Source organism: Phoca vitulina, unplaced genomic scaffold, assembly GCF_004348235.1.
Source record: "Phoca vitulina isolate PV1807 unplaced genomic scaffold, GSC_HSeal_1.0 scaffold56, whole genome shotgun sequence".
NCBI classification, from domain to species: domain Eukaryota; kingdom Metazoa; phylum Chordata; class Mammalia; order Carnivora; family Phocidae; genus Phoca; species Phoca vitulina.
Window position 1 is genome coordinate 4,180,044 of NW_022589759.1, and position 19,234 is coordinate 4,199,277.

The 19,234-nt window shown below is 54.0% G+C and overlaps 1 protein-coding gene across 3 annotated transcripts; it reads right to left on the minus strand.

The window, feature by feature from the left end:
- Positions 1-332: 332 nt before the first annotated feature.
- Positions 333-18,306, minus strand: KLHL36 (kelch like family member 36). Of its 3 annotated transcripts, none has more exons than XM_032389873.1 (5): positions 18,251-18,306; positions 14,989-15,067; positions 9,168-10,241; positions 7,058-7,215; positions 333-4,651 (listed from the first exon to the last, which is right to left on the minus strand). In XM_032389873.1, exons 2-5 carry the CDS (start codon positions 15,049-15,051, stop codon positions 4,096-4,098), a joined length of 1,851 nt encoding a protein of 616 aa, XP_032245764.1. In that variant the 5' UTR covers positions 15,052-15,067; positions 18,251-18,306; the 3' UTR covers positions 333-4,095. The 3 variants fall into 3 exon arrangements, with proteins under 3 accessions (XP_032245764.1, XP_032245763.1, XP_032245765.1); XM_032389872.1 differs by lacking the exon at positions 18,251-18,306 and adding an exon at positions 17,718-17,760; XM_032389874.1 differs by lacking the exon at positions 18,251-18,306 and adding an exon at positions 17,356-17,374.
- Between the last annotated feature and the right edge of the window lie 928 nt (positions 18,307-19,234).

The window sequence follows — 19,234 nt, forward strand, 5'->3', positions numbered from 1 at the left end:
GGGTCAGTCCTCAGGGATGGTTTCACCTCTGTGCACACCGCTGAGGTAGGAGCTTCGGGAGAAATGCAGAATATCTTAAGGGAATGAGAATGTCTTCTTGGCAAATCAGTGCCCTCTTGCTCAGTTGGGGGCCTAAGGCGGTCATAGTCACAGGCCAGGCAGGGCCAGGTGGGCCACGCAGGACCTTACAGAATTCAAGAGTTGTATCAGATCGCAGCCACAGAGGAGAGCAAGATCCAAGACAAAGCCACTGGAGGTGGGCGAGGTCCCAGTGCTGACCCCGGGGCACCTGCTGTCTAGTGCAAGCTCAAGGGGGTGGCGACGGGGGGGGGGGCAGGGAGTGGGGGCGACGTGAAGTGGAAAACCCCGGCAGCAACCTACAAAACGGTTATTAGCAAATGGTATCAAAAAGTATCAAAACATTTCAAAAAACTTTAAAAACTGCCAGGCTTGGCAGACGCACAGGGCAGGATCTCCGAGGGCCTGTGGAGCTGCCCTACACTCCAGAGGTTTATTCTGGGGGCCAGGACACGGCCCCCTCCCCGCCCCTCTGAAGACACTCAAATCCATGGAGAGGCCAAGGATGGAACTGCCCCTCCAGGGGCAGGGCCAGTGGTCTGAGATTCCAGCCGAAAGCTCTGAGAGACAGAAGGCCCGGGAGGTACTCCTTCGGCAGGTGCTGGACTAAGCCACATGCCATGGAGGACCAGGGTAAAGGTGAAGTCTGACAACTCTACCAGGGGCTGGGGGTGGGGTTGGGGGATCTTTCACTTTCCACATTGCTGCAAACCACTGAAAGGTCACCTGGCTGAGGGGCCAGGTATTTGGAACCGCAGGTTAACTCACCTGAGCTCACCGAGTGGGATCTTGGAGCTCAGAGGAGGGACTGGGACCCCACTCCCTTTGGCATTTCGGTCTCCACCCAAAACTGAACACCCCTTAGGGTTGGCTTCTGGGGTTTCTACTAAGTCACCATGAGGTCACCTTATCATTAAAGAGCAAGGGGAGGGGCATTCAGAATATAGTTCACACACGAGGTTTTCTGCTCAGATCAAGATCTGAAAGTCCTACCGGGCAGTCTTTCTAAAATGCTAAAACGTTAACACTTAACATCGAAAACGTTAAAAATACCGATTAAGCCGTACGAACACACAAGCTGCTAAGACAACCTCTGCGTATTTAAACAGCAGGAAGACCTCTAAGTAACCAGGACTCTTCCGCCTTCTATCCTCCTCCCTTCGAGCATGACAGTCCTGTCTTAAGCAAACAAGGTTCCAACTTGGGTGAGGATCAAACTCAAAACATACACCTGACATGAAGTGAAAACTCTAGTTCTTTAAAAGTGAGAAAAAAACCCAAAAAACCTGAATGAAAGCCCACTATGCTTATCTTGAAAGATCCAAAGAAACGATTCTGGTGTTCTCCAAGTGCTCATGGGCAGCAGGGGTGCTGCTGCCTCTCAAGATGGTGGCCCACAAGAGCCCAACCTTTGTCCCTGCGGTTGGAAACCACACCACTGTGATTCTGCCGCTCAGATGGCCACCTGCAGGAGTGCATCCCCAAGCTGACCGCCCATCTGGGTTAAACAGCATCTTCTCCCATTCTCCGTTGGACGGCACAGCAGGGTAAAACATCGGACAGCAGCTACCTGTCATGGGTCCCACCACCGTGCTGCCCGGCGTCTGGGCAGATGCTGCCCACTGGTCGTTGACGCTCCTTTCCCTTGACACCGATAGGCTCAACAACCTTTCTTCACACAGGGAAACCACCACCAATCATGTGAAGCCAGTCCATGAGAAGAAACTGATCAACCTTACCTTTGAAAGAACACTCCCAACCCTAACAATATTGGAATCTTTTAAACCCCGTAAATGAAAAGCCTGCCTTCAGAGTGGCAGGAGTGACACCACGAAGTATGAGGTGCAGGACACTGTATGGACCCACAAGGCACAAGAGAGTTGAGTAGCGACCAGCACTGCACCGTTATCCAGGGACACGTCATGGTAGTCAAAAATAAGAGAGCTGGCTTAAGCTAAAAATTGACGTCTCTCCTCTTCCCAAGGTCAAAGCCATCCTGCTCCCCAAAGCACACATGGAATCTACGTGATCTTCCCCACCTTCCCCTGGACTCTGGTTGAACAACCACCTCTTTATTACTGAGCACAGACCACATGTTCCATGCCTTCCAAAGGGTCCTCTAATAGTAATATCTTCCCTGGAATAGGAAGGGGGTAAGCTATCCCAAAGTTGGCAGAAGTTCTGCAAAACATTTTGTGGAGAGCTGGACAAGGTATGAGACAAAAAAAGGGTTTTGGGCTCAGTGAAGTTTGGAAACACTGGATTGATGGAAAGTTAACAGTTAATGTCGGACTTCCCAGAGACTTTAATACACTGAAGTACTGTGGAGCTCCATGAAGAGTGTACAGTTTTTGGTTTGATTGTTTGCATGCCTTGCAGAACCTCTCAACAGTTTGGAAGCCTCTAGGGACTTCCACATGCACGGAACTAGCCAAGTCAGCAGACCCCTTGCCCCACTAACAACAGAGGGCACCGATTTATGTACTGAAGCTTTCAACGCCCAAGCCACTCAAAATCACAGTAATCCTTTAAGGGAAAGGAAAGGAAGTACAGTAAAGAGATCTTTTTTTTTTTTTTTTTTTTAAGGAAATAAGTTAACAGAGATTCATAGTCTAATACCAAGGTTAACAATAAATCTTGAGGTGTTCTCATGTCTGCAATCTGATCTTTGTCAAGGCAAAGATCGTGAACGCCTCCCTCGGCAAGCACGCTTCTCTTCCCGTATCCTTGTGTCCACGGCAGCTGGGGCAGGGGTCCCCAGCTCACCTCCGAGGGCACACCGTTAGTGATACCTGCAGGAATCAGCGCGGGGCGGTCACACATCGCAAGAGGAGGTGCTGAACACACATTAATAGCTTATACGGACTGAAGGCACCGAGCCCTGGGAGGCAGTGATTTTGACCCACCGCGCGACGAATGAGGGAACAGCTAGGACTTGTTAAAGAATTTGCCCAGCAGCACAAAACGACTTCGCAGTGGACGGCTGAGTTGGGGAGGGGGTGGGTACCTGACGTCCTCCTTAGGGAGCAAGATGTGCTCGGCTCACTCATGGAGGGGCTGTCGAGGGCTTCTTGGAGCCAAGCCAGAGAAAACAATGGCAAATTCTAGGATGGCCACTTTTTCTTTCCTGAGAAATGAACAGATTTTGGGGGCTCAGTATGTCAGTAACATAAGAAAACAGTGGGTTCAGGAAAAAAAAAGCACACATTACAGAAAAATGTTTGTTAAGAGTTTCATGCCTTTTTTTTTTTAAGTTTCTTGATTACCTGGACCCTTTTAGAATTCAGGAAGATTACCCATCAGGAAAACGGGACTACTCAGAAACAACAGTCACCAGATCAGGAAATCCTGGTGGGAACATCTCCCTGATGAGAAGTCCCAGGTCTTGCCCTGTGGGGGGGCTCGGAGTCCCCACTCATAAACATGAACGCACTTGACGTTGCCCATGATGGCCAAATGTGGACAGTGCTCAGTCATTCCGGAAATTGGTTAGTTTCCAGGCACCCCCCTCTGCCCCTACTCCTGGTAGTTTTAGAATGGATAATTCTGAGGTGGGGCCCAGGAATCCAACAGCTCAGCCAAGCTGAGAGAGGCATGGACTGGGGGATCCCAACTGTCCCCACCACGGCCCCTAATTTCGCTCACAAAAATTTCTGCATAAGCCCTGCCCTAGGTACTTCAGGGGGTGCAGTGAGGTGGCATCCTCGGGGAGACTCAGAACGAGGGAAGAAGCCCTGCACAGAGATGAGGGGCTATTTTCTGCCTGGACCCGGGTTTAATTATTCAAGCAAAGTAATATGTAAAATTATATAGAATATTTAATCGGTTACTGTGATATCATAGAAATACCAAGAATCATAAAAGTAAAAAAAGCTGCTAAGAAGTATATCATGGTTCCAGGATGCTACGAAGTTGTTGCTGGTCTAGATGCTCTGGCAGGTGATGGCGGGGACCTGGTCCCTGCCAGGCGCAGGCAGGGGGGGTGAGGGTGGGGGTGGGGAGGGGGGTGTGGGGGCGTCACTGGCCCCGGTCCTGGTGCCTCTTGCCCTTGCCCTTCTTCTTCTTGTCCTCCAGCCGCGGCTTCAGGGCGCACACGCAGGCGGACACGCCGGCGATGGCCTTGGGCAGGTCGGGGCCCTTGCTCCACTTGTCCTTGTCACGGTCGTACACCTGCACCGTCTTGGAGAAGGCCGTGCTCTCCCAGCTGTAGCCGCCCAGGATGTAGATGCGGCCCTCCCACACGGCCACCCCCGACTCACTGTTGGCGTGCAGCAGGGGCGCCACGCGGGTCCACTGGTTGCACTGCGGGCTGTAGGCCTCGACGCCCAGCACGTCGAAGCGCTCCATGGACTCGATGCTGTCGTCGCTGCCGCCGATGCAGTAGATGCTGTCCCCCAGGCTACACATGCTGTGCCAGCCGCGCGCCGTGCTCATGGGCCGCCGCTCCTCCCACACGTCCGTCCGGTGGTCATAGCACAGCAGGTTCTTGCGGTAGGGGCCGATCTGGTAGTCGTGGCCCCCCGAGATGTACACGAAATCTTTGTAGATGGTGCCCGCGTGGCCGTAGGTGAACCTGCGGGGAGACGGGGTGGGGACAGACAGAGGCAGAGAGGAGGCTCAGGGCCGTGCCCGGGGTGGGACCTCCTGGCGCCGGGCCTGCGCTCTCTTCCTCTGAGTAAGGGGGGGGGCAACCCGCTCTCTGGGAAGACGGGGGGCAGTGGGGACCTGAGGGGACTATGCAGGGAGCAGGCACGCCACGCACGCTTTGCAGACACTGGACAAGGTCACGGGACAAGACGTGCCAGAGCCGGACGGGGAAACAGACGTGCGGCTCGGCATCATGCCACCCGGGCTCTGCCCCGCGCTCCGTTTCCCCCGCTCGGGAGTGGGGACAGTTACGAGGCTGACCCTTCCTGGAGGAGCTGAAAACAACGAGGCTGTGCAATCGAGGCACAGAGAGGCAGCTGATCAAACTATACCGCAAACGGGAACCAAACTAAGTACAATTCAACTCTGCGACATTCTGGAAAAGACCAGAGGGACAGTGAAATATCCGAGGGGCTCGCGGTAAGGGTGGGACGAATGGGTGGCGCACAAGAGAGCCTCAGGGTCGTGAACCTCCTCTGTGCGACGCTGGGGACACGCGTCCCCGCACTTTTGTCCCGAGCCACAGAACATACAACACAGACAGCGAGCCCTCACTCGGGGCGACCCCCCTTCAGGTGCTGCAGCCACTCGGGCTGTTAACAGGTCGCTGCTCGCGACTTCAAGAGGTTACCAACGGGGAAAGATGCTCTGCGGGGAAGGTCTATGGAACAATCTGGACCTTCTGCTCAGTTTTTAATTTTCTCTAAAAAGTGCAGTGGACATAAAAACGAGGAGAAAAGAACAGAACCCAAGTGCAAACACAGGTGACAGGAGAAGGGGAGGTGATTCAGGGGAGTGGCTGCACAGGGCAGGCCGGGGGCGGCGGGAGGGGAGCGTCTGGGAGGGCAGCCCGGGGCGGCTCTCGGGCTGGGCTGCGGGTTCATGGAGGTCCCGTTACACGCACACACCAATGACCACAGCGTCATGGGCTATGTTGACTCCAACCCCGTGCAGCTCAGGCCCATTTAGAAAGAAAAAACCAGGGTTGTTGTAGCGTTGAGGTACGTAAGTCACCCCAGCTGGCCCAGAGAAAGTGACGGCAGCAGATGCCCTTAGGACTACCGCGAAGCCTCACTTCTCCATCTGTGAAGTGGGATGGTGAAACAACAGTACCTAAACCTAGGGAGACCAGAGGTCTTGGTTTACCTACGACACCGTCGGTATTTACACTGTTAACCTCCCCAGTTCACTGCCATCCTGGTTTGGATGACAAATTATGTGGGCGCCTACCTCCACCCCACCAGGTCACTGTGGGGCTCAGGGAACTCGTCACTTAAAGCACCTGGCCCAAGAGATGGCATGTGCTAATCAGGAGCCACTATCCCAATTGTCTGAGGTGTTACTCCATCGCCTTTTTGGAACCTCTACACGAAGGTGGTAGCAACTAGAGACTGCAGGACTGGGATTCACAACCTGCGTCTTACGCCACGCGTGCTTCTAGCTCCCGGGGAGCCGTGCAAGACAGCTGCCCATGCCCCACGGCAAGACTGTTCACAAAGCGTGCTTGCAGGTTCAACTCTAAGGAGCTGGTAAAATCGGTGGCAAATACCTTCTGCTAGATCTGCGATGATGACCAGTGCTCCTAAGTGCAGACCTCGATGCGGAGCGCCTGAGGAGGAGCGAGGGCCCCGGGCGCTCCCCGGGTACGGGATGCTGTGTGTTGGGGGGTGGGGCCTCTAAGGAACATCTCGCCCTGACAGCCCTATGGGGCAGGTGTTATCACGGCCACTGGGTCCACCTTCCCTTCCCTTACAGATGGAGTGAGAGCGGGGTGAAGACTCTGGCTCTTGTCACAGATCTGTCACCTCTTGGAACGACCCAAGCCCACACTCAGGGACATTCCTAGGGAAAGCTCTTGCTATCTGAACTTAATACTCTCTCCCTGAAACTCCGAACAGACTCGGAAACTGAGGGAGATCTGCCTGATTGGCAGAGCTGACACGTGCACCCAGACAGTCTGAAACCAGAGCCCTGACTGGTCACCACCACGCCCTCTGCCCCCATGGTCTGCCCACGGTTATTTACAAGCCAGGAGATTTTTTTTCCTGGAATTGAAGGTCAAAATATCGAGAAAACGAGGGATGCCTGGGTGGCTCAGTCGGTTAAGCGTCTGCCTTCGGCTCAGGTCATGATCCCAGGGTCCTGGGATCGAGTCCCGCATCGGGCTCCCTGCTCCGCGGGGACCCTGCTTCTCCCTCTGCCTCTGCCTCTCTCTCTCTCTCATGAATAAATAAATAAAATCTTTAAAAAAAAAAAAAAAAAAAAAATATCTAGAAAACGAGGTGGACAAAGCCATCACGTTTGTGGAGTCCACCACAGAGCCCCCCATCACCTTGGCAAGCCGGCCACGTAGGACCAGGAGTCGGTCTTGGGGCTGTAAGTCTCCACCGAGGAAAGAGCTCCATTCTCGTTCCGGCCGCCGACGGCCACCAGCATGTCTTCAATGGAGGCCAGGTAGAAATCCACGCGGCGCTGGTTCATGGAGGCTGCCTGTGGAGGCGGGACAGCTGGACCTTCCCTTGCCCACACCTGGACCATGTCAACACCGAGCACTGAGTTCCCTGGACCTTCCCTGGCCCACACCTGGACCATGTCAACACCGAGCACTGAGTTCCCTGGACCTTCCCTGGCCCACACCTGGACCATGTCAACACCGAGCACTGAGTTCCCTGGACCTTCCATTGCCCACACCTGGACCATGTCAACACCGAGCACTGAGTTCCCAAATGGGTTCTATGGAACACACAGCCCAGGAAGGTCAAGTGGTGGCCAAGCGTGTTTGGGAGAAGGAAGTCGAACTTGAAGAAAAGGGGGCTCTTGAGAGGGACTTCTCAGAGCTCCCAGGACCCTGGAGGCAGGTCCCCGAGAAGGGGATGGAGAACACAGCTCCCCTAACTTGTTTGGCCACGTGGCTGACCTCGTGGGCTTGAGTTCCACAGAATATACAGTTCAGAAACCGGTTTCGTGGTGTCCCGGAATAAAAATTCATCTTTCCTTCTGCTCCTCCCCACATGAGATACTTTTAAAATTAATGCTGATTGTTATGTGTTAAGAGCAATCAACAGGAAACTTAAAGCAAAAGACCCCAATTTTTTTGTTTGTTTAAATAATTCAGGTAGAACAGAGAAACGAACACAGTCCCGGAGGAGACCACACCTTCAGGCTGCCACCACTACAATGCTTTTGAGGATGGGCTCCAAAGCTGGGAGCCACTTTCTAGTGGCAGGACATAGACTTTGGAGGAGAGTTTTTAGGGTTTTTTTTGTTTTTTTGTTTTTTTTTTTTTTTCAGAATAAAACAGAAAGGTCATTGGAGTCCATTCTGTTTTGTGCCCAGGAAAAAACCCCATCAAGTTAAGTAAAAACACTGAGGTGTGAGGTGGCGCCTGGGTGGCTCAGTCGTTGAGCGTCTGCCTTCGGCTCAGGTCATGATCCCGGGGTCCTGGGATCGAGCCCCGCATCGGGCTCCCTGCTCAGCAGGAAGCCTGCTTCTCCCTCTCCCACTCCCCCTGCTTGTGCTCTCTCTCTCGCTGTTTATCTCTGTCAAATAAATAAACAAAATCTTTAAAAAAAAAACAAAAAACACTGAGGTGTGAGTATAAAGACAGGCTGATTTTCTAGGGTGGTGGCCTGGGGAGGTGTTCACGAGAGAAGGGTCCACCTTCCCTGTGCCAGGCGTTTGCCAACCGCCCTGAGCAACATACAACCTCTGATCGTAGAATGACAATGCCCTCCCACCCCGTTTCCAGAGGCAGAAGCTGAAATTCGGAGGGCAAGGCCCAGTCTGAAATCCACAGCTATGACTTAGCCAACTTGGGGTGTGAACTCAGGTCTGATGCCAAGACCCACACCTGCCAGAATTCACCACACCTGCCAGCAGGTGTGAGGCTCGGTGGCCTCCCTCCACGAGCTCCAAACCCTTCCCAAAGAGGGAGCTGCAGGGAGACTCTGAGACAGGGGAACGGGGTTTGAACTCTGGGTCCAATCTCGAGACCGGCACTATCCAGCACAGCAGCCTCTAGCCTCCCGTGGGCCTTTCTGCTTAGACGTAAATCAGTTAAAATAAAATAAAATAGAGAATTCAGTGTTTCAGTCCCACTGGCCACATTTTGAGGGCTCAATCGCCACGTGTGGCCGGTGCCTCAGGTATCGGCCAGCACGGGTGTGGAGCGTTTGTAGCGCCGCAGAACGTTCTACCAGCGAGCAAGCACCGCTCCGGACAATGACCTGGCCTGCACACGGAGGCCAGTCGGCCCTCACGCGCCCCGTGCAGGGTGCGGGCGCCGGGGAGTGTGGGAATCACGGGGCTCGTCACTTTATCGTCACGCCTCGTTCAGAAGCGGGACGGTGGCCAAGGCCCGAGAGGAGGGGGGGGCAGTCAAGGCTAGGTTAAGCGACCAAAAAGCCGTCAAGAGTAAAGAAATAATCTGGCTTTAATCTCACCTTGATCCACTGTTTACAGCGGGGGTCATACCTATAAAGAAGATTGGACGCCGCATCCCCTCCATTGTCCCGGGAGAAGCTGCCGCCGGCGATGAAGATGAACCCCCCCAGCACGGCGACACAGTGGTGGCTCCGCCGGGCCGGCAGGGGCGTCTCCTTGACCCACTGCTCGCTCTTGGCGTCCAGGTAGCAGGTGTCGTCGCTGAGCTCCAGACACCGCTCGGAGACCTCGCCGCCCACGAAGAGCAGGCGCTCCTCGTTGGTGCGGAGCGCCGTGCGCTTCGTCTGCATGACCGGCTGGGCCGCCAGGTTGTTGTGGTAGCGCACCGCCTCCTCGATGAAGCCCTCGCAGTTGGCCTCCCGCGGCAGCAGCGAGCACACGGCCGGCTTGACGCGGTGCAGCAGGTCGTTCTTGGGGATGAGCGGGAAGTGGATGTTCTCCAGCACCTGGTAGGCGTGGGCCTCGCGCTCGGGCTGCTGCGTGAGCCACTGCAGGGCGGCCTGCAGCAGGTCGTGCTCGCACTCCCGCTGCACCTCGCTGCTGCTCAGGTAGACGCACAGCTTCTGCATGGACATGTTCTGCAGGAAGTCGGGCGTGAAGGACAGCGTGCCGAAGCGGCTCAGGATGAAGCCGTCGATGAAGGCGTCGAGCCGCTTGAGGCTGTAGATGGAGGCCAGCTCCTGCAGGTACAGGTAGTTGTCCTCGCTCACCTCCTGTTCCAGGTACTCACAGCAGAAGTCCACCGCCGTCCAGATCTGCAGCAGGTGGGCCGTCTCCAGGATGTAGTCGATGTTGCCGCCGTCCAGGGCCAGCTCCCCGCCGTACAGGAAGTCCACCACGGCCTTGAGCCCGACAGAGGAGGCGCCGACCAGCTCCACCTCCTTCTGGAAGGCCTCGCGCATGCCGATGGTGAACATGGAGTTGAAGTAGTCGCTGCACACGGCCAGCAGGTTGCGGTGGGCCGGCACGCGCTGCTCGTCCGCCACCAGGACGACATCGCAGAAGAGCCCGCGCAGACGCTGCTCGTTCAGCCGCTGCAGCACCGTGCTCGAGTGGTCGGCCCAGCGGTACACCTGCGGCGGCAGAGAGCTCGGCTCAGGGGTCGGCTCCCAGGGGGAACACGCCAAGCCCCTCCCCGCCCCGCTCCCCGCTGCAGGGCCCTGGGGTCAGTTTTCCTCATCTGGGAAATGGGCATGATAACCACATTCTGTCTCCTGAACTCCCCATGCCTCATCCTAAACGCCCTCATCCTCACTCGTGAGACCAGGAAAAGCGGGCTGAGAGGCAGCTTGTGGCTTTCCTGAGATCACACAGCTAGTGAGCAGCAGAGCTGGAATTCAAACCCAGATTCTGTCCGAGTGTTGACACGGCCAGCACTTACAGTACAATGAAAGAGAAGGAGGAACAGGAGATCAGGGAGTCTGCAGGAAGTAAGGGTGTTTCTGTGTGTGTGTGGGGGGGTGTGTGTGTGTCTTGTAGCTTTCCTTCTTCCTTTTCAAATGCAAGTCCTAAAGGGGCGCCTAGCTGGCTCAGTCGGAAGAGCAGGAGACTCCTGATCTCAGGGTTGTGAGTTTGAACCCCACGTTGGGTGTAGATAACTTAAAAATAAAATCTTAAAAAAAAAAAAAGTGACGGGGCGCCTGGGTGGCTCAGTCGTTAAGCGTCTGCCTTTGGCTCAAGTCATGATCTCAGGGTCCTGGGATTGAGCCCCGCATCGGGCTCCCTGCTCAGCGGGAAGCCTGCTTCTCCCTCTCCCACTCCCCCGCTTGTGTTCCCTCTCTCACTGTGTCTCTGTCAAATAAATAAATAAAATCTTAAAAAAAAGTGATACATCAATTGCAGTTTCTAAAAACTAACTTAGCATTTTCCCTTCCTTCCTATTTTCTTTCTTTATATATACAATTCTTAAAATCTTACTTTTTCTTTCTCTCTCTTGTCCTTCCTCTCTTCTTTCTAAATAGAATTCCTGGAACTTTTCTTTCTTCTCTCCCTGCCCCTTCTTTCTTTCTTACTGTGGGTCATGAGCAAATAGCTCTAAAAACTGCTGTCCTTTAAGGAGAGCATAATAATGTAATGAACACTGGGTATTATATAAGACTCTGAAACCAATAATACATGTTAATTAAAAAAAAGAAGAAGGAGAAGAAGAAGAAACCTGCTGTCCTATCAGGACGGTGAAGTTGCTCAAATGTAGCCTAGTCAACACTCGGACAGAATCTGGGTTTGAATTCCAGCTCTGCTGCTCACTAGCTGTGTGATCTCAGGAAAGCCACAAGCCGCCTCTCAGCCCCCTTTGCCTGGTCTCACGAGTGAGGATGAGGGCGTTTAGGATGAGGCATGGGGAATTCAGGAGACAGAACGTAGTTATCATGCCCATTTCCCAGATGAGGAAAACTGAGGTTTGGAGAGACGAGGAAACTTGCCCAAAGTCCCACAGTGACTGAGTGGCAGGGCTGGGATTTGAAGCTAGGTCTGATTCCAGAGCCCAAACTTTTCATCGCCATACAGCATCGGAATTAACAAAATAATGAAAAAATATGAACAGTTAAAATGGATTAATTCAATCAATTCAGGTTGGGAGACACTGACTGAGTGCTGTAGGCCTGCCATGTGCTTTGGAGGATACAAAGATCTGTCAGACCAAGACAGCAGCTCTTCCATCCTTAGAAGACCGATTAGGCTCCAGGCATTCAGGATCTGCATGCTGCTTGATTTGTTTACCTCAGAAACACCACAAAATTCAGCACAGGGAGACGGAGGCTGTCCAAACACATCTGCGAGGCTGCTGGCCTATTTGAGGGTGTTTGAGGAAAGGGGCTAGCTAGGCTCTAAGGCTGTAAGGGGAAGTGGTGGGGCGAGGGGTGACGGGCTGAGGGCTCCGTGCATGCATTCCTGCAGGTCACCTCTCAAGCCATGCCCTACTGCATGGGTCTCATCTCCTTCTCCGCTTCCTGCCTCCAACGCATTTGTGATTGTGGTACTTTACTTCCCTCCGGTCCCTCCTGGTCCAGACACTTCCCACATCAATCACCCCATCTAGACCACAGGTGCAGGCCACGTTCTCACACTCCGCTGAGGACACCAGACAGATATTGCCCAAAGCTTCCTTCCAAGTGTGCCAAGCGCCAGGCTCTGCGGCTGTCACGGTACCGGACGGTTCCTCCGAGGTCCCGTACACCGTCTCTCGGTCTATTCTGGTTACTGGCAGAGAGAGCCAGGCTGGCCTGGTATGGGCTTCTAATGAAGCAGAAATGGCCGGGGCTCCAATGCACCCTGGCTTGGGGCCCCTCTTGGGCGTGGACTAAAGGAAGGAAGTATAAAAGCACCAGGGCAGTGCAGGCTATCTCGTGACAGCAAAGGCTCAGAATCCTGAGAAGTGAGGGGCATCGAGTGGGCAGGCTGCCCAACCTGGCCCCCCATTTGTCTCTAAGCTGGTGGGGATGTGGCACCACCACACTTAAATGGGTGTATACAGGACCCCCATCTGCAGTGCAAGAAGAGAAAGAGCCCTCCAGGGGGCGGGGTGGGGAGGGAGGGACAGCCCCAGATGACAGCTGCCGAGGGGACCATCTGCTCCAGTGAGCTGGGGCAGGGAGAAGAGCAGCCACTCTTTCTAAAACTGGGTCTCCGTGCTAAGTAGGCACGTTTCATTCTTCACCTGGGTCTCAACTACAACCCCCTGTTTCTGGTTATTTTCGTGTAGCTGCAGAGATGAACACTTTCAAAAAAAAAAAAAAAAAAATCCAGAACAACGTGACTTCCCAATTTTAAAGGGACATGAGTAACAGTCTCAAGGCATTTCCTATAATTTGGAAGGCCCAACCCCTACATTCTTTGATGGTATTAACCCTATTCATTCCTTTATTTCCTTGCCTTCATCAGAGGCAAGGCAAGGTGGGTGAAGGAACACAGCCACTCAGCAGCTAACCTAGCCAGAATGCAGCAGGTATAGGGTATTTCATATTAAAAAAAAAAAAAAAAAAAATCACCATCGAAACGGATGAAGACATTTCAGAGCAGATAAATGAACAGTGGCCGTCACACTAGGTAAGACTCTAGCGCACTGGGAAGGAACCACCTCCCACTACACAGCAACCAGGATGAACCTCAGAAGCATACTAACCCGTGAAAGGAGCCAGGCACACGGGTGTACCTACCCCCTGGTCCCATTCACAGTAAGTTCAAGGGCAGACAAAATGCCAGTCCTGGAAGCTGGAGACTGGGACGGGAGGGTCTGCTAACATTCTTTTGTAATCCGGGTGCTGGCTACAGAGATGTGTTTAATATCTAGAAAACTGAAGATACACTTACCATTTGGGTTCTTTCTTTAATACAAAAAATTAGAAACATAAACAATCTAACCAAGGGATAGGTTCAGACAGAAACAAACTCAGGATGTGGCTTTAAGGGACAAAGATTTCTAGCACTATCACACTGAGAAAGCTACACTGTCTCTGCAGCCAGGGTCCGAAACAAAGCCTCTTTGAGACAGCCGCGAGACCTCTCTGGGTTTTCACAGCAGATAAAGCCAGGCTTGGCAAGCGCCTTCTTGGGAACTCAGATGGAAACAGGAGCCCGTTTCTCTGGAGAACCAACCTCTCCTGAAAATTACACCCCATTTTCCTATCATGCACATCTGCAGAACCTCTGTCCCTCTTTTTTCCCTTCAAATCTACAGGCTGCTCACAACTCCCTTTATCTAAAGTGCTATTCCTTAATCTTTTTTTTTCAATCTTCTTGTAAGATATTTTTTTCCTAACAGTTCCCGTGAAATTTTAAGACCACACATATTCTGCATTATCTGTGCACGAACCATATGTATAGCTGTGCTCTAATCACAAAAAAAAAAAACAAACCAGTAGAATTCTTTCTGCATTCCCAAGAACCAATTCTGCCCCCTTGGGAGTAATATTGGTTCCGTTGAAAATGCATGATCTAGGGGCGCCTGGGTGGCTCAGCTGGTTAAGCAATGTCTTCAGCTTAGGTCATGATCCCAGGGTCCTGGGATCGAGCCCCGCATTGTGCTCCCTGCTCAGTGGGAGCCTGCTTCTCCCTCTCCTGCTCCCCTGCTTGTGCTCTCTCTCTGTACCAAATAAATAAATAAAACCTTTAAAAAAAAAAAAAAAAAAGAAAATGCAAGATCTAAGGTAATCATAAAATTTATTAATCTCTAAAAGAGCCACTTTTAAAGAAAAGAGGGTGTTATTAATATTTATAGAGGAACAGGTGTAAAGAGAGACTGCTCTGCAAATCGGTCCCCCAATCCTTATTTCTCCAGTAGCTTGGGGGACAGGGGCTGCTCCAAGTCCTCTGAAGAGTCTGCTAAAGGTATAGATTCCCAGGTCCTGCTCTCAGATTTTAATTTAGCCCCTCTGGGGTGGGGCGGGGCATATGCGTTTCTAATTAGGTACCTTCGCCTGGGGTAATGTTGATGTGACACAGTTTGGTAGCCTGGCCCTGGGGAACCCACTCTCACTTGCTCCTAGGGTCCCAGTAAGTCACGACTCGGGGGAGAGTCTGGGTCCTTAACAGCCAGGGATGCAAAATCCCATGGCTTTTCTTTCGCCTCATCTACCCCTTCAGGTTGAGGCGAAGAACAAATGGGTCGAGGTGTATCTCTAATGTCTCCCCCCGCCCCCCACTCCTCTGAGTTTAGGACGTTTTCCATCCCCTGCGCGTGCTACCTCTCTATTCATCATTAAGGAGATTACCCCCACCACCAAGAACAGAAAGTCAGTCTGCACATTAGGAAGGAACCCATCAGAAAAACACCACCCCTCTGAGGCAACCTGCACAGCTGGCGAGCGACTACTCACAGACCTTTGAGGATTCGCTGATCTTGTACGGCCGTGACACTCGCGTCTGCCGGCTTCCCTCCATCATAAAAGAGACCGCAGCCCTAGAACGAGAACAGGACCTCTGAGCTGCGATACTAAACCCTAGGCCGTCTCTCTCTGCCAAATAAATAAAATCTTTAAAAAAATACACCCTAGGCCGTTGATTAATCGCAGCTCTGCCGGCAGACATTGATGACAACCGGGGTCCAGTCACACGGAGGAAAGAGGGAGAGAAGACCGTATGTTATCAAGAACGCTCGTACGCGGAGATGAAAAAAATCAGGTTAGAATCCAAATCAGATGGGACATCTAACGTTGTTCATTTATTCACTAAAACCTGACATCGTGTGTTTTAGGCCACCTCCTACAAATATCTACCTTTTGATGCTTGATCCCAAGGAGGGCTTCTCCTTCTTTGAAGGCTTTGGCTGGATCAAAATTATAATGACAACAGTTATCATTTCAAAGCCCAGACTGTGACCCAGGAACCAGGCTAAGGGATGTACGCATGCAATCTCATTTGAGCCCAACTACTCAGCCGGGCTGTCACATCCCGTTTTACAGATGAGGACACTGGGCTCCAGGTCATAAAGCTCGTAAACGGCTGGGACTCAAACCTAAGCCTGTCCAGCTTCAAAGTGGGCAGTCATGGACCCTTCACCAGGAAGCTCTGCTGAATGTGGCCCAGTGTTTGAGAGTATCTTACTTTAAAAATATCATGATGAGGGCGCCTGGGTGGCTCAGTTGGTTAAGCGACTGCCTTCGGCTCAGGTCATGATCCTGGAGTCCCTGGATTGAGTCCCGCATCGGGCTCCCTGCTCGGGGGGGGGGGAGCCTGCTTCTCCCTCTGACCCTCCCCGCTCTCATGTGCTCTCTCTCTCTCGTTCTCTCTGTCTCAAATAAATAAATAAAATCTTTAAAAAATAAAAAATAAAAAAATACCATGCTGAAGGCCAGGATGTGATGCAGTGACGATAGACACATATGAAATACAGTCACATTCTAGACACAAGTGCTTTCCTTCAAGTGTGTTCCTAGGTCTTCACTGATTTAATCCCCAGAAAACCCCCAGAGGCCAGCACTATTATTCTCCTCAATTTATGGAGGAGAAAGCTGATAGTGATATGGTCACTTGCCCAGTGTCACACAGTCAGGAAGGAGCGACAGATGTGGGAATGCAACCCAGGGAGGCTTCCTTGCTCTCAACCCCTAAGCTACCCTGCCTGGCTATTTAAAAAAAAAAAAAGCCTACAAGCAGAGTGCCCTGCCTAAATCATCCAGTATAAAACTGAACATTTATGTTCACCTCTCTAGACCTCATCATCACCCCTATGGGATGCGCTGGTGTATCAGACAATGTGAAAGTTTCTTCCAGCTTTGAAATGCCAACTACCTCACTAATAGCAGCACAGAGCCAGGCTTTGGGGGGTTTGGCGGGACGGGAGCACAAAGGAAGGACTACCCTAGCTACATGGGCACAAGTCACATACTGGGTTTAAGGAGGAATTTTTTCCTCTGCTCTCTGAGTTGAGGAGTCCATTTGTTACCTACTGAACAAACAGCCCAGGCTAATAACAAACAATGTCACAAGAAGCAAGCACTGTGTCAAGATAATGGGGGTCACACCGAGGGAGGGGGCCCAGCATTCCCACGGGAGTAACTTGGGGCACAATCCATCCTGTCCAGCTCCCTGGGGAAAGGAAAGGACAACTAGATTTTTGACAAACTAGCAACTTTGTGACAAAGGCCAGCTGTACCCACCCGTGTCCCTTCTGACTGCCTGGGGGCCGCTAGAGGGTTCAAGAGGGAGAGGTAGGAGGCCAATATTCACGCAGTGCTTGCCGGCTGTTCTACCTTCACCCTCAGACAGGTGCCCGATCATGCCTGACGCCCAGGCTCAGGTGGTAGAGAGGCCTGCCCAAGGTCACAGCCCAGAAAGCAGCAGGTCCCGCTCTCTCTCCACCACCCCTGCCGCCAGCCTGGGCTCGGGTCTGCCCTCAGCGCTGAAAGCTTTCGTTTCTAGGCCAAGATTTCTTGAGAGAGTTTCCCCTGGTGGAGGCTCCCTTTTGTCTCGGGGCAAGTGGTCTGGGGCCAATGTGTGTGGGAGCGTTGGGTGTCAGCCGCCTCCTGGGCTTCCCGGAGGCAGATGAAGGGGTCAAGGCCATCCCCAGGGGCAGGGGCGATCCCCAGTTCCGCGTTAAAAGGTCTTTTAGTAAACATGGGAACAGAGGCGACGTCCGGACGGAGGGTCCCCAGGGAGCCTGCTCTCCGGGCTGCTTCCCGGTTTCTACCCTGAACCTGGCCGACCTCAGCGATCGGGAAATGGACTCGGACGCCCGCCGCAACTCACCAGCTCCGGGTCTCGCGGCCGCCGCGGTCGCTCGCCCGCACCCGCACCCCGCGGCCGAACTGCCGGCACAACGGCCGCCGGGCAGGCTCGAGCCGGCAGCGAGGAGGCGGAGGGAGGCGGAGTCGGATCGCGGCCCGGCCCGCGCCCGCGGCGGGACGCGGGGACACTCACCTGGGCCGCGCGCGCCAGGCCGCGCAGGCCGCACCTGTCTCACCTGCGGTTCTCCCTCCGCCGCGCCCCCCAGCACCCAGGGCCGCGGGGACGGAAAGGGGGCGGCGCGGCCGGGGGTCACCGCTCGCTCGGGTGGGCGCCCCCCCTCCGCCCGGCCCCCCGACCCCCCGACGGCGCGCGCGGAGGCCCACCTGGAGGGCGCGCTACGGGAGCGGCGCGGGGACCCCCGGCGGTGGCGGGACCGGGCGGGCGCGGCGGCGGGGCCGGGTCGCCGGAGCCCCGGGTCCGTCCGGCTGCGCAGCCATGGCTCCGCCAGGAAGTGCGAAGCCGAGGGCGGAGGCGGCGCGCGCGGCCAATGGCGGCGGCCGCGAGGAGGTGGGCTCAGGCGGCGCCGAGGCGGGGCCTGCGCCCGGGAGGGGGGGCCTGCGCCCGGGGTGGGGGGCGGAGCGCAGGGGGAGGGGGCGGCGTGCGGGGCCGGGGGAGGGGGCGGCGCGAGGGGGAGGGGCAGTGCGTGGGGTCCTGCCGGGGAGGGGGTTGCGGCGCGCGGGGAGAAGGGGGAGCGCGCGGGGCCGAAGGAGGGGGTGGCGCGCGGGGCCGGGGGAGGGGTGGTGCGTGGGGGCTGGGGGGACGGGGTCAGCGCGCGGGGTCGTGGGGGGGCGCCCACGTCCGCCACAGACCCCCGTCGCCCAACTCTCCCGCGTGTGCGGGGGCCCCAGCCTCGCACCTGGAAACGCCCGCTGGGGTCCGCCACCGTCCCTGGCACAGCCCTTAGGTACCGACCCGAGTACTGCCAGGGGTCATCGCGGCAGCCCCCTGGCTCCCTCACTTCCTTCCAAGTCTTAGCTCATCAGTACGCTGCGCTCACCCTAAGGTGAGGCCTCCGCTGGCCCCTCTGGGTAAGGACAGCCCCCCACGCCCCCACCCCCCGCTCTGGCCACGTCCAGCTTTGCGCTTCACTTAGCTCTTAGCACCGTCGAATATTACAAATCACTTTCTTATTCATTTGGCTTATTGTCTCTCTTCCCCACTAGAAACAGTTCCAGGAAACAGTTTACTGTTGGTTTTATTCCTGGCTGGGCCCCCAGGACTAGTACACAGGTAGGTGCTCAGTAATCAGTAAATATTTGTGGAACGAATGAATTTAAGCATCACCCACCAATCTATGAATTGTCAAACTTATGTCATGCTACAGCATGGATGAACCTGGAAAGCATTAGGCTCAGTGAAAGAAGTCAGACACAAAAAAGACACAGAAGGGGCGCCTGGGTGGCTCAGTTGTTAAGCATCTGCCTTGGGCTCAGGTCATGATCCTAGGGTCCTGGGATCGAGCCCCACCTCGGGCTCCCTGCTTGGCGGGAAGCCTGCTTCTCCCTCTCTCACTCCCCCTGCTTGTGTTCCCTCTCTCGCTGTGCCTCTCTCTGTCAAATAAATAAATAAAATCTTTAAAAAAACAAAAAAAACCCAAAAAAACAAAAAAGACACAGATGGTATGATTTTAGTTATATGAAGTGTCCAGAAAAGCCAAGTCCATAGAGACAAAGTAGGCTGGTGGTTGCCTAGGTCTGGGGAGTTGGGGGATATGGAGGTGACTGTTTTAAGTATAAGGGATTTCTTCTTGGGTGATACAAATGTTCTACAATTAGATGATAATGATGGTTGCACAACTTGAATATACCAAAACCCATTGAATTGTACAAGTTAAAAGGGC

Bases quoted from the DNA above. Each gene is read 5' to 3' on its own strand.
- KLHL36 (XM_032389873.1), bottom strand. From the start codon at position 15,051: ATGATGGAGGGAAGCCGGCAGACGCGAGTGTCACGGCCGTACAAGATC. The intron at 10,242-14,988 runs GTCTGTGAGTAG...CTGCCGCCGCAG, and splicing joins AGATCAGCGAATCCTCAAAG to GTGTACCGCTGGGCCGACCA. The intron at 4,652-7,057 runs GTGATGGGGGGC...GTCTCCCCGCAG, and splicing joins TACGTGGCCGGCTTGCCAAG to GTTCACCTACGGCCACGCGG.